This window comes from Amia ocellicauda, chromosome 20 (genome assembly GCF_036373705.1).
Source record: "Amia ocellicauda isolate fAmiCal2 chromosome 20, fAmiCal2.hap1, whole genome shotgun sequence".
Lineage (NCBI taxonomy): Eukaryota > Metazoa > Chordata > Actinopteri > Amiiformes > Amiidae > Amia > Amia ocellicauda.
The window spans coordinates 1,806,882-1,822,280 of record NC_089869.1 but is presented as its reverse complement, the minus strand read 5'-3'; the positions used below and the strand labels follow the sequence as shown (position 1 = coordinate 1,822,280).

Sequence of the window (15,399 nt, the reverse complement as noted above, 5' to 3'; positions counted from 1 at the left end):
TGCCACAGCAACTCCCAGAAAACACAACCTCAGCCTGCAGACAGGCAGGGAGAGAGTGAAATTCACATTCTAATATGCCTATGTCCAACAATATAATGACTTTCTTTTTTAGAATGATTATACATTTACATAACCTAAATAATTACATAACATCATTGTTTGAAACATGGACATTTTACATAGCCTACCTTACCTACCTTAATAACCCATAGCCAAAATCTGACCATAGAAAAAATGCGGATTATTTTTAAGACTTCCTGATTTACCATTGAAACCTGCATTTCTTTCGTATTCGGTTTACAACATGTTTATTGGACTGTCCAAAAGCAGTAAGGCACAAGAGCACTTTCCTCTTTCAAATGTTTTTACCATTAGCTATAGTAGCCTTGGCCTATCCATCTGTCACATCACATTCATACCTGTGTATACAAGTGCAGTTGGCAACACTGATTAGCTTTGAATGGTGTCTGAGTTTGTTTTTGGTGGTCCCCTATCCAGTGTGGGCCAGCGGCAGCTCCTGTGTCTGGCCAGGGCTCTGCTCCGGAAATCCCGCATCCTGATCCTGGATGAAGCCACTGCTGCTGTGGATCTAGAGACAGACAACATGATCCAGACAACTATCCGCCAGGAGTTCTCTCACTGCACAGTGCTAACCATTGCTCATCGCCTCCACACCATCATGGACAGCTCCCGGTAAGTAGGGGACATCGCCACTGCCTGGGATATCCACCATCACACCTATCTTGGTCTCCATCTCTGATATATATACAGTTGGGATTATGTGCAATCATTTGGGCTGGGTTATATCCCAACTGTATATGTATTAGAGCTGGAGTCCAAGATCTGTCTTGAGACCAGCCTCAAGGCCACATTTTGAGGTCTTAGTCTTGGTCTGTGACTGGGGTCTTGGCAAGTTGGTCATGGTAGCGATTTCAGCACATATATCATGGTCTTATATATTTGAAATATAAAGATTATGTCCCCCTTTTTGCAAAAAAAAAAAGTAATTGCCCCCATCAAATCAAACCATTAACCAAATTTAAATGATCATTGGATTCAATTAGAGCAGACACACCCAGCTTGATTACTGCCAGCCCTGTTGAATCTAAACAACTTACCATCAATGTGAAGTAGGCTACAAGGTCTCAAAAAAGCAGCACACTATGCCGCGATCAAAATAAATTCCTGGAAGAAATAAGAAAACAAGTTGTTGAGATATATCAGTCTGTAAAGGGTTACAAAGCAATTTACAAGTCTCTGGGACTCCAGCAAACCACAGTGAGAGCCATTATCACAAAATGGAGAAAACTTGGAACAGTGATGAATCTTCCCAGTGGCCGGCCTACCAAAATTCCTCCAAAGGCATAGTGACAACTCATCCAGGAAGTCACAAAAACACCCAGGACAACATCTAAAGATGCAGGCCTCTCTAGCCTTAGCTAAGGTCAGCATTCATGATTCAACAATAAGAAAGAGACAGGGCAAAACTGGAATTCATGGGAGAATTGTGTAGCGTAAGGTACACTTATAAATTTCAATTAAAGAAGTGAATTTATAGTATCACCTTATCACGAATCCTGGAATCTTGTAGAACTCAATTTCTGTAATAATTGGACGCAGACACCAATTCCAAAGATATAAATTGTCAAATTTATTCAAAAACAAAGACTAAATGTAGCACTACACTAATTATACAAAAGGGAAAAACTAATTAAAATTCAACTCTAGATCAACAAATCAAAGACAAATCACTTTCGTGACCAAATCAAAGACCATGGGATCGCATATGATATCACACAAATCGTTCAACAAAAAAGGTTATAAACACATTGACTACAATACCGGTTAGTAAGACGAAGGTGAGTCTCTCATTAGTATTGTTAGTCAGACATTAAATAACTACGCAGGTTAGTATTTATGTCAGGTAACTTCTCGTTATATATATATCAGTCTCATTTACGTTTAGGTGCCGAGAAAGATCCTATCATTACTTGTTACCACAATTTCCCTTAACTGATTATTATTCAATGATTAAGGATAGGCAGGGCCACCAATAATCTAATGTCTATTAACTTGTGTCAATTTCAGACTAAACAGTTAAACAGGAATGAGAAGATATTTCTCGGCGTTGACAGATTTTATTTCTAAAATTATCAACAAAACAGTTTAATGCAACACACATTTATATTTAAGAAAACTAAATGATATTACACATTCTAGAGTTATGAATCACAGATTAACATTTCTAATTGATTTCTCAAATGTCATGAATCATGAACTCCAAACTGTTGGTATTGGTTTAGGCCTCGAGTATCAGAGATAACCTCCATCTCTGATACTTAGGCTTGACTAAATTTCATAATTTATTAAGTATTTAAATTATATTTTTGTTCTTCTGATTTACACAACTAACTCCTCACTTTCAGCATGAGAGAAAACACATCAATTAATAAGAAATACCTGAAAAGACTTAATTAGATAAGTATGCACCCCCTTTTCTATGACAATCCATTGTTGCAGTATGCACAGTGTCTCCCAGCTCAGCCATGGAAGAATGTAACTACTTTAGAGTTGCCATAGGCCTCTTGGTGGCCTCCCTGACTAGTGCCCTTCTCATCTGGATACTTAGTTCAGTTCCTGATCTAGGCAGATTCAAACTTGTGCCATATTCTCTCCATTTCATTATAATGGACTTTACTATGCTCCGGGGCATATTCAATGCCTTGGAAATGTTTTTATATCCTACCCGATTGGTGCTTTTGAAGAACCTTATTCCCAATTTGCATCGAATGTTTCTTCATCTTCATCCTCATCCTCATCATCATGTCGTTTTTGTTAGGAATTATACTAACCAACTGTGGGACCTCTCAAAAATCATGTGACACACCTTCATTTCATGGAGGTGGACTCCATTCAACTAATTATGTGACTTCTAAAGACAATTGGTTTCACCACAGCTCAATCAGGTGTGTCATAGCAAAGGGGGGTGATTACTGCAGATTATATTTTTCACTTTGACATCATGGACCTTTTCTATGTTGATCAGTGGCAGAAACTCCTAATTAAATCCATTCTGATTTCATTTTGTAACACAATGTAATGTGGAAAAGTCCTAATGGATACTTTTGAGAGCCACTGTACTACCATGAAGAGCAAAGAGCTTTAAAAACAACTCTGCATTAAAATTGTGGAAAGGCACAGATACTGTAAGGGAAGGGATATGAAAAGGTTACAAAGGCATTGAATATCCCTTGGTCAAATCAAGTAAGTTATTCAGTGGAATGTGTACGGCACCACCCAGAATCTGCTTAAAGCAGGACAGGATAATGACCCCAAAAACACATCAAAAGAAACACAAAACAAGTAAGTGACTGTCCTAGAGTGGCCCAGTCAATGTCCAGACCTGAATCTGAATGAGAACCTTTGTCAAGACTTGGTGATTGCTGTCTACCAACAATCCCCATCCAGCTTGATAGAGCCTGTTAGATGTGCAAACCTGGTAGACTCTTACCACATACAACTTGCAGCTTTAATTATTGACAAAGACATGTAAACATTCTCTTGCCTCTTCAAAGTGTAAACAAAAATAAAAGTCCAAGGCGCTTTAACTAATGAATCTTTGATTGTTTCAGGAGGTTGCATTGCTTTAGAAATGTAATTTAACTTTTGATTTAACACAACAAAAGCCTTACTCCGTTGGTATTAATGCTAACTTGATTTCCCTTCCTCTTCTTTGGCTTTCTTAGGCCTGGAAATCCAAGCTTATTTAACTTGTGACAGTAATTTTGGTCCATTTCTGAATGGTTTCCAGAACAGTGTGACAGTTGTTGTGTTTTTTTTTAGGGTGATGGTGCTGGAAGCAGGGAAGATAGTGGAGTTTGATTCGCCCAGAGAGCTGCTTCACAGGCATGGCCATTTCTACGCTATGGCCAAGGATGCTGGCCTGACCACAATGGAGAACACAGTGCTCTGAATATCAGTCAGGGAATCTGATGGGTTCTGCACTCAAATTCTGCATTGGATCCCCAGGACTGCAACTCCCACCAAGCAAATGCATAATCAGGGGGATTATAAAGTGCAATCACCTGAGAAAACTATCTCCATAAACATGCATGCAGTTGACTTGAACTTCACTGTGTGCACAGATGGGATCAATGACTTCATATTGGTTAGCATGCTTTTAGTCTGAATTCTGCAGGATGAAGTGGAAAAACTGAGTAGGCAGGTAACAATGTTGCCTCCCACTGTGGGCTTCTGGTGATGTGGAAACAGGAAGAATCTGTCAAACCAAATGACAAATCTGCATGTGATCAACAATGTCATTCCACAAGCTGTAGCTGCCATTCTCAATGTGTCTGTTTTTTATAATTCTGAACAGCTTGTAATGTAGCACCACTTAGTGCCATTTATATGCCCACAAATCCAGTAGTGTAGCTCATGAATTTCAAGTTCATTGGTTGCAAATATTCAGATATTGCTCTTGCAGTTGACTGCACTTTATAACCATTCTAATGACAATCAGCACAAATGTGACATCGCATTAAAGCAGTGTTATTCAAATCCAGTCCTCAAGTGTCTTGGTGAATCAAGTTTTGGATGTCTTTTTAAATCATGCCCTGCATTAGACAGTTTTAGAGAGAGAGTTTTAAACTGGTTCAGTTAAGTGAAAGGTTGACATTATTTCTGTGTTTTTCTTGAAGTTTTGTAAATTTAGAAAAATAAAGATTGACCTTGTTTTGTTAATTTCATTCATGCTCTATAGTATATATTTGTATATATATATTTTAAAGGAACTTAAATGGGAGCAGTCATTGAACAAACAATGTTATTCCCAAATTGGTCATACTTTATAATAAGGTGCTATGATTCCTCATTAATTAATATATTAATACCACAGGATAAACGCATGAATATGTCTTGCACTTCATCTGAGTTCTTATGTTAATCACATGTATAACAGAGTTAGGGTTAGGTTTCAGGGTTAAGGTTAGGATAAGTGCGGGTTCATGTGCTCAACATCAGAACTCAGATGATGATCATGAGGTACTGATGTTTAAATTCTATGGTATTCATATATTAATTCATGAGGAATCACATCACCTTATTTTAAAGTGTTACCCACAAATATGTTTATTTCATAAGAGTTTCTTAAACTAAACACATTTGTGAAAGATATATTTTAGATGTTTATTGGACTATTAGCAACCCAACTTGCTTGCCAAGGTCTTATGTAAGCAACCATCCATCCATCCATCCATCCATCTTCAAAACCGCTTATCCCAGTGAGGGTCGCAGGGAAGCCAGAGCCGATCTTATTTAAGCAGTATTAATAAAATAAACTGGTGAATAATATTGTTTAAATGAAGGCTATACTGGGCAATTTACAGATTACACAAGCATTCCAAATGTGCAATAATTGAGATTAATACAAAATTCAAAGTAAGCATAAATATAAAGTACAATTTAAGAATTACAAAAGTACAGTTAATACAACATTTAAAAGAAAGCATACTTCCTAGTTCAAAGTTCTTTCCCCAGTTTTTCCACTTTTTAAACTGTCAAAGTGTACTTGGTAAATAAATATTGCACTTTAGTTTACTTTGGGAGGAGTTCAAATACATTGCTAAATCAATTGTTAGGAGACACAATCTCTCCAAAACTCTTCATGGCACATATTGAAGAAGTGTTCAATAATTTGGACTGAGAAGAAAAAGGAATAAAGACCTTATTTTAACAACAGTGATTTGCTGATGACATCGTCATATTTACAAAGACACATGAAGCTAAATTTCAAGAACTCTCAGATGTAAGGACTTTACTTCAGCTGGACTTAAAATTAACTGGATTAATACCAAAGTCATGTTTAACAACTTTGTTAAATCTAAGAAAAAATTAGCAGGTCAATGGATACTCGAAGAAGTCAAGTTGTACAACAAATCAACCCAAATGGAGCTAAAAAAAACAACTTTATGTGAAAAGGTCCTGGAATACATTAACTTGTTATAATTAACACAATTATTTGTCCAGGCCTTATGACTCTACAGGCCGAGGGTAGGATATCCTGACTTTAGGAACTACAAAGTATATAGAAGATAACTACATCAACAAAACAAGTTTCTGAAGCATACATTCAAAACAAATTCATTTTTTAAAAGGAAAAAGTGGGTAAGTGGGTGGGCAGGAAGCTTGGAATAAAACATAATAAGGAGTTATTTGCATTACTTTTGGACATTTTGTCTTTTTTGAAGAAGACAAAGAAGGCTTTTTTTTTTGCACCGTGGTAATTTCATTGTATCACATTATCTCTATGTGCATTAGGAAATCTTTGTTCCAGACAGATTCAGAGTAAATGAAAGGCACCTGCTGCTTTAACTCCATCACTCCCCTCCCTTGCTCTCTGCACAAAGCTTAAGGCAGTCTGAAACTACAATGTGTATGTGGGAATGGTGGCTGGGATGCTTAAATACAGAAAAGAGCAATACAATTTATGTTTTTCTGTAAAGGATTGCTCATGACAATATTATTTTAGTTAATCTTATAAAAATCTTTTATCTTAATATTATTTTATTATACTGAAGATCTCCAATTGAAATAAAGAGGACTCAATTTCAATGATTTCTGAACATTTGAATTGACAGTAGGGTTTACCTTCCCTGCTCCTGGTGAGGAGGATTTTAAATTTCCACTGTGCAGCAATCTTAAAAGGATACTCAACTCACATCACAATATCAACCTGGTCTCACTAGAAAATTGTTCACTCAGTACCCCTTTTCTCTTCCAATGTACATTCATCAGTGAAAATGCTTTCTTGCAGCTACCACAATGCCTTGTGGCTGTCCTATCATGGAGTACTTAGATTTACTACAAAATTAACAGTTCACCATCTTCGCGGCTCCCCGGCCACAGCCCAGGCAACAGCCCCACCCTCCTGCCAACCTCTGCCAGCATCTCTCTGGCAGGTAGGCGCCCCCCCAGGCTTACCACCCTGGCCCCCGGCAGCCCACAGCAGCGGTAAGAGGAAGCCTGGCCCAACTACACCTCCCCCACCACCTGAGCCATGACCCTGAGGCGTTCCAGCAGCCTCTGCCCCACCCTTACACACCCCAGCAACTCTCAAATTGGCAACTCCGCACCCAAGACTCTTGGGTTCTCCAAATTATATCAGTTGGCTACTCCCTACAGGTTCAAACACATCCACCCCCCTTCAGAGGCGTGGTGTGGACGTGAGTGAGGGGCCCATTGCAGTGTGCAGTGATTTGCATCGAAATCGCCACTCTCCTGGAGAAGCAAGCAATACGCGAAAGTGCCCCCTCCAGGGCAGCACGAGGAATTCTATTCCGAGACTGTGCCTCGATTCCATTGCCATGCTCGCCACGCTGGCCCCAGAGAGAGTTGCCTCCATTCACACGTGTCTCTCCCTCTTCCGACTGAGAGCTTGTGTTAGGGCATCCCTTTGCCGGAGGCAGTGGTGGTTCAGGTCTCTCAGGATGCACCCTCACTGCGATCGAGCATGCCCAGTCACAGTCTGCGATGGACGTGGAGTCCAAGGCAGGTGGACGGAGCCCGTACGGGCCCTTCATATCAGCGTCCTAGAGTTACAAGCGGTGTTCCTCGGACTGTGTCATTTCCTGCCAGTCCTACGGGACAGACTTGTGCTGGTTCAGATGGACAACACAGTGGTGGTTGCCTATATCAACTGGCAAAGGAGGTCTCTGGTCGCGCAGACTGTACTGTCTAGCATGCCGTCTGCTTCTGTAGGCGCAGCCATGGCTCCACTCCATCAGAGCAGTACCCCAGGTAGTGCAGTATTTGGTAGCTCTGAGTTGTGTACTTCCATCTGTTTTAAATTATGTAATTTCTAGACAGCACTAATGCTGCATTTTCACCGACACCTCAGACATTTTATTATCAGTAAAAAACAAATGCATTTCTGATTTCTGTAATTTCTGATGAATACGAACATCTTATTTTTATGTTCAAATAAATGTAAACAATTATTTGTTCAAATATGTGTATATTTTTTGCAGCACTACAAAACATATATATTTTTAAAAATGCAATAAAAGGGAATCACGTGACCTGTGTGCCGGTATGGTAGTCTGTGGTTAGAGCTCCTCTTGCCCACTACCCAATTTGTTATTGTTTTTACTCCCCTCGTATTTTTGCTTCTTTTTTATTTATATTATCGCTTCGTTAATATGTCAGGCGATCGAAAGAAACTTGATTCTTCTCCAGTAACATCGCCATTTAAAAAGTAAATTAAAGAATTTGACTCTCCCGAGTTGGCAAAGATGGCCGCCCTGATAACAGAATCTCTGGAACAACAAACCGCTGCTGTACGATCTCAGATTGAAGCAATGGGTGCGGATCTGAACTCACAGATATCCGCTGTTAGATCAGACTTGACATCCCAAATGTCAACGGTTCAACAGCTCATATCGAAGCTGGACCTCATTTCGGGCGAACAGAGGGAACAAAAGAAGGTCCTCATTACACATACGGATAAGCTGGAGTCTCTAGAATGCAAGGTTGTGGAATTGGAAGATCGCTGTAGCGTAAGGTACACTTATAAATTTCAATTAAAGAAGTGAATTTATAGTATCACCTTATCACGAATCCTGGAATCTTGTAGAACTCAATTTCTGTAATAATTGGACGCAGACACCAATTCCAAAGATATAAATTGTCAAATTTATTCAAAACAAAGACTAAATGTAGCACTACACTAATTATACAAAAGGGAAAAACTAATTAAAATTCAACTCTAGATCAACAAATCAAAGACAAATCACTTCCGTGACCAAATCAAAGACCATGGGATCGCATATGATATCACACAAATCGTTAAACAAAAAAGGTTATAAACACATTGACTACAATACCGGTTAGTAAGACGAAGGTGAGTCTCTCGTTAGTATTATTAGTCAGACATTAAATAACTACGCAGGTTAGTATTTATGTCAGGTAACTTCTCGTTATATATATATCAGTCTCATTCACGTTTAGGTGCCGAGAAAGATCCTATCATTACTTGTTACCACAATTTCCCTTAACTGATTATTATTCAATGATTAAGGATAGGCAGGGCCACCAATAATCTAATGTCTATTAACTTGTGTCAATTTCAGACTAAACAGTTAAACAGGAATGAGAAGATATTTCTCGGCGTTGACAGATTTTATTTCTAAAATTATCAACAAAACAGTTTAATGCAATACACATTTATATTTAAGAAAACTAAATGATATTACACATTCTAGAGTTATGAATCACAGATTAACATTTCTAATTGATTTCTCAAATGTCATGAATCATGAACTCCAAACTGTTAAACTTATCTGAACTTCGTCGCAGAGAGGCCTTTCTGTCTTCGGGCTCAGATAACAGCACACGGCACGAGGTCCGTGTGGTTTGGAACAAAGGCACTCCGGTTCGGCTTTGTCCAAGAACTTCCACTCAGTCGATGCACCTGGAAGTTGGGGTTTCGTGAAAGTAGAGTCGTTTCCTAACAGATTTTCCACTGGTTTGAAGGCTCCAAGGTTGTGCACAAAATCTTCTTGGCAAGCAGGGTCTCTCACCGTACTTATTTGAAGACAAAGTCTTTGAGGAAAGCAGGGCCCTGTTTGTTCCAAGGGTCAAGTTTCTTAAGACTCAAATAGCTATTTAAATGACTGACACTTTCGTATACAGTCGACTTAGTCAATTGTCCAGCTGTAAAACTCCACTGATCAGGTGGGCACAGGCGGGCATGCGCAGTCTGTAAAGTTCTTTATTTAATAAAGTCCTTTAAAAGAATTCTTCGTACGGCTCAATCTCCTTCTCCCAGTTTAACTCTTCTGTTGCCGGCAAAGACTTGGTTGGTTTCTGGTTCCGGTTCTGGCAACAGAGCTACAGGTTGAGTTGTGGCAGCGAGTTTCTGGTTCAGGTGAGAGAGAGAGAGAGAAAGAAAGACTGTCCGCTGTTCCTTATAGTCTGTCAGATCAATAGGTGATTGGTCCCTGAGTTCTTGAGATTGGATTTCGGTTTCAGCCCCCAGTGTCCTATTGGAGGGGGGCTTGATTTATGACTGATGTCAATCCATGCCATCTTTTGGAAATGCCGGTTGGCCTGGGTTCGTAGCTCTATGTCGGGATTTCGGCTCTCATCCACTTCAAAGAGGTTTTATCACCTACAGGCCCCTTTCTCCAGACATCTCATAGCAGAATTCCAAACTATTTGGCCTCTTCTCGGTGCCATCCTCCCCAAAACTGTCACTTTGATGCAAACCAGTTCCAAGCTGATGAGCTAAGGAAATCTGATAAGACCTCTCCCCCCCCAAAGTTCTTTAGATCAGTGCTTCAGCTCAGAGCCCAACATGCTCTTCTCAAAATAGACCCAACATAACGCTACATCGCTCATGGCGCAGCAACATCCGCATCGTAGGCCTGCTGGAGGGTGCTGAACAAGACGATCCCATCGGATTTATAAAAGCCGCAATCCCTGAATGGTTTCCTTCATTTGCGAAGCAGGAATTTGACATTGAGAGGGCTCATCGCATTTACAATGGACGTTCATCTGGAGACAAGCCCCGATTCTTTATTTTTAAGTTCCTCTGTTATTCATACAGACAGCTTCTCCTGCAAGAATGTCGGAAGTCTGGTCCAGTTCGCTCTGCCACAGGCTTGGTAATTCGATTTTACCCAGACTACAGCCCCGCTACTTCGCAGTTGAGACGTGCTTTCTCCGATGTGAGAAAATCCCTGAGGGAAGCTGGCATCCAGTCCTTTTTGCTGTATCCTGCTGTGCTAAAGATCCTCCATGCTGGCAAGCAACATCTATTTGCTACACCGAGCGAAGCCGAAGAATTTATGCGTTCCAGCGAGCTCTCTAAATCTAACCGGCTGGAAGACATGGAGACGGGCTCCCGCTTTACTACGCTGCAGCAGTAAGGGTTGATCAGTGTGAGGTACTGTGCTTGGAGATTCTGAGGCCAGCAGGCCGTGACTGAGTTTACAGTATGTACAGTAATGGGCGTCAGCAATGTCCCATATCCTGTTGTTGTTCTCTTTTTTTTTTTTTGTATTATTATTATTATTATGTATATTATGTATATTATGTATATTATCTTATATTTTTGTATTATTATGGTTGCTGATCTCCTCTGCGACTGTTATAAAGGAAACTGTGGTAAACCTGGACTCACTTAGAGACTACATTGATTCAAGTTTTTTTTTTTTATAATAATAATAATAATAATATGAATATGAATATGAATATGAATGTTATTTTATTTTATTAATGTTATTTTATTTTTATGATCTGTATTTTTGCTGTGCACGAGACGCAGGGTAAAACACATCCTAGATAATAGAAAGGATTCTATACCTTTACCTTTTCTTTCCATTACTTTTTGGTTGCATTCTCTAGTCATCAGTTTTATGCATGGATGTTTGACAAAAGCTTTCATCAATGTTGTTGGGCATCTACTGCATACTGTGATAAGTATCTTTTCTTTCTTTATTTTTCCTTTCCTGAAAAGAGGGATGTACACATAGTTGGCAACTGCTGTAATTGTGCCACTAGGATTTTTTTTTTTTTTTTTTTTTTGTCATACCCCTGTTTTTAGTTTTGGTTTTAGCAATGGAAATTTGTATATTTTTATTTTATTTCATTCTATATAGAAATGCACAGTGCTAGGCACTGGCATTCTGAGACTGTTTGTGTTGGATATCGCAGGGGTATTTCAGCCCAGGGTCTTTTACATTTGAATGTTTTGGGTATGGATGGATCCGATCCGCCAGATTTTTTTTTTTGTCCTATGGGTCACTTGAAGTCACCTTTGTTACTCTTGTACAGTAATGGGGAGTTTTATACTTAAATATTTTTGATTTGATCAAAGGGGATGGGAATGGGTGTTTTGACTACTGTGTCATGATGGTATAAGTGCCACGGATCTGAAAAGGGGATGGGATTGGGTTGGAAGGAATCTCCATTTGGGGGTCCTTTTCTTCCTTTAGGTTTTGCTCGCGGGTGGGGAGGGTTTGTTTTCTGGGTTACAGGGGTTTGGTGGTACCCTATTCGGGAACAAGATCGGAGACTTCATTTTGAATTTTGATTGCTCTACTACTACTACTACATAACAAGCTTTGTTTGTTTATCCCTGTCATTTGATCAGATTTTTGATACTCATGACTAATGTTTCTGTGTTATCCTGGAATGTGTGTGGGCTGAATTCTCCTATGAAACGTACCAGCTGTTTAGATTTACTGCATAGGAAAAAGATAGATGTTGCCATGATACAGGAGTCTCATTTAAAGCAGCAAGACGTTTCTAGATTTGCCAATAAGTATTATTATGTGGCGGCCTTCTCTACTGCAGATAACAAATCTAAAGGAGTTTTGATTGTATTAAGAAGGAACTTCCGAATTACCATATTGGGGTCAGGCAGTGATGATTCAGGATGATTGACATATCTGAAAACCTCTATATCGGGGAAAAAAAATAGCTTTTGTCTCTGTGTACACCCCTACAATTTTTGAACCAGACTTTTTTGACTCTGTTAATAAATGTCAGCTGGAACTGACGGAGTTTGATGTAATACTTGGTGCAGACATGAATGCTGTCATGAATTGTGTACTCGATAGGTCAAAAGCTGAAAATGTATTTCTGACTTGGCCCTTGTGGACATATGGCGTGTGTTTAACCCCTCAGTTAAAAAAATTTCTCTGCTAGGCATAAATCATATTCCAGAATTGATTTCATTTTTGCCCCCCAGGCTCTGTTCTCCACAGTGCACTCTATTGAGATTCTCCCCATCTCATTGTCAGATCATCATGCCAATTTCTGTAACTTTGCTCTAATTGAAAGGTCTCATCGGGCCCCTCGTTGGCGTTTTAATACCTCGCTATTGCAAAATGATGCTTTTCGGACTCAATTTCAGTCTAAATTAGCTGAATTCCTTGAGTTTAATCGTGGCTCGGTGGATGATCCCCGTATTTTATGGGATGCAGTTAAAGGTTTTATTAAAGATAATTCCACAGTATTTGCCTCGCAGTTATACAAATCTCGTTTACACAAAATTACAGAATTAGAAACAAAAATTGCATTCTTAGAACATGCCCAACAACACACATTTTCAGATTCTACTGCATTGGAAATTAATCTTCTTAGGAAAGAACTAAATTCATTACTGAGACATCGTGCAGAATTTCTTATACACAGGACAAAACTATTATTTCAACTATTTTATTTGTCTTTTTGGCCTCAGTTAGGTCCCCTCTTACTTGATATGATACACACTGCTGTCGAGAAGGGCTCATTTCGGAGAGACGTTAATGTTGCAGTTATATCCTTATTATTGAAAGCAGACAAAGATCCCACTTTATGCGGAAGTTATCGTCCTCTGTCTCTGATTAGTGGGGATGCTAAACTGTACGCTAAAGTGTTGTCACGTCGGCTTGAGACATATATGACCAAGTTAGTACACCATGATCAGACAGGCTTTATTAAAACCCGTCTGATAATATTCGTCACTTCCTTCATATTTTACATGCGGCCACTGACATTGTCTCTCCATGTGCTATTCTTTCACTGGATGCTGAGAAGGCCTTTGACCGACTTGAGTGGGAATATCTGTGGTCGGTTTTGGATTACATGGGCCTGGGATCAAATTTTATTAACATGGTTAAAGTTTTATATGCAAATCCCTCTGCCATGGTATTGACGAGATACTTGACAGGGCTGCCCACTTTCACCTCTCTTGTTTTCTTCATCTCTTGAACCATAGCTCAGTCCATCCGCCAATCAACTATGTTGACCCCTTTATCTGTCAATAACACGCAACATAGGAAATCACTCTATGCTGATGATATTTTTCCATACGTGGATAATGTCCCCCAATCCCTCCCCTATTTGCTAACTCTATTTGATGACTTTAGTGCTCTGTCTGTGTATAAGATCGACTGGTCCAAATCTGCTCTGATGCCCTTAAATTCTGAAATGGAGAGAATGGTCTTGCCCATCACTGTTCCAATAGTCTAACACTTCAAATACTTTGGAGTTGAGATCTATCCTTCATTACACAGCATCACAGTAAATAACTTTAACACAATTTTTAAACAGGTGGATGCAGATTTAAAAAGATGGATGTGCTTTCCTAATTCACTCGGAGCTCGCATTTCCATGGTTAAGATTAATGTGCTTCCTTGAATTAACTTTTAAAGCTCTATGATCCCTCTTCCTCCCCCATCAGGATACTGGGACAGACTCCATAATAAAATCTCTAAATTCATATGGAAAGGGAAATGGCCGCGTATTAAGTTCTCTACTGTGCAGCGTGACAAATCTGTGGGGGGCTTGGCCTTACCAAATTTTAAGCTTTATCACTACTCTTTTGTTTTACGATCCATCCCGGTTTGGCTTGGCTCTGACGCTCCTGTATCTTGGTATCATCTTGAGAAAAGTCTGGTCGCTCCATACGATCTGCAAGATTTAGTTTACTCTGGTATTCCGTTAAGATACTGCAGGTTACGTTTTGGACCCATAATCACATACGCTCTCACTACTTGGCGGTTAACAGAAAGATTCACAAATTCTGTAACAAAGTGGCATTTTCATTCTCCTATTTTCCATAACCATAAACTTCTTACAAACAATACCCCTTTCTTTTTTCCAAACTGGAGACACAAAGGAATACAAAGATTAGGAGATATCTTTAATAAGGATGGCCTACGTACATTCCAGGATTTACAGTCTCAATATGACTTGCCAGGATCCTCTTTCTTCTTTTATCTGCATCTTCGTTCTGCAATGCATGCCTATGGCGTTCCTTGGGGAGTAGAGCTTCCTATACATCCTGTTCACAATTTACTTGATATTAGGAACAAAACAAAAGGAATAGCTTCTGCTATTTATGCTTTTCTTTTAAAAGATTCATATAAACCTCTTGCAGCTATTACCATTTGGAATAGGGATTTGAATGTCACAGGTGAGGGGATCTGCTGGGACCATATCTGGAATAACATCACTCTAGCTTCCAAAAATCGTAATCATCAAATGATCCATTTGAAATTTATCCATAGAATATACCTAACCTCTAGGAGATGCTATCAAATAAAACTGGTCTCTAGTCCTCTGTGTACACTCTGCTCCCAGGGTGCAATGGGTACCTTCCTACATATGTTCTGGGATTGTCCAGCTGTAACTCACTTTTGGAATCGGATTGCTTTATCTTTATCTACTATTCTTAATATGAATATAACTTGCTCTTGTCTATTGTTCATTCAAACAACATTAAAATTAAAAACTAAGCTGTTGCATGAAAATGTGCTTTATCTTTATTTCTTTAAATAAAAAATATTTGATCACAAAGAAAAATGCAAGAGAAAAATAAAACAAAATTTAACTCATAGTTCATTGTAC

The 15,399-nt window shown here is 39.2% G+C and overlaps 1 protein-coding gene across 2 annotated transcripts in view; it reads left to right on the top strand.

Moving 5' to 3' along the window:
* The window catches only part of abcc2 (ATP binding cassette subfamily C member 2), a 125,007-nt gene extending 120,259 nt beyond the window's left edge, over positions 1–4,748 (top strand). For both annotated transcript variants that reach the window (XM_066693957.1, XM_066693955.1), the window contains 2 exons: positions 499–693; positions 3,844–4,748. In XM_066693957.1, coding sequence (XP_066550054.1) covers positions 499–693; positions 3,844–3,973 — 325 coding nt within the window. In that variant the 3' untranslated portion in view covers positions 3,974–4,748. The remainder of the gene's footprint in view (positions 1–498; positions 694–3,843) is intronic.
* Positions 4,749–15,399: the final 10,651 nt, after the last annotated feature.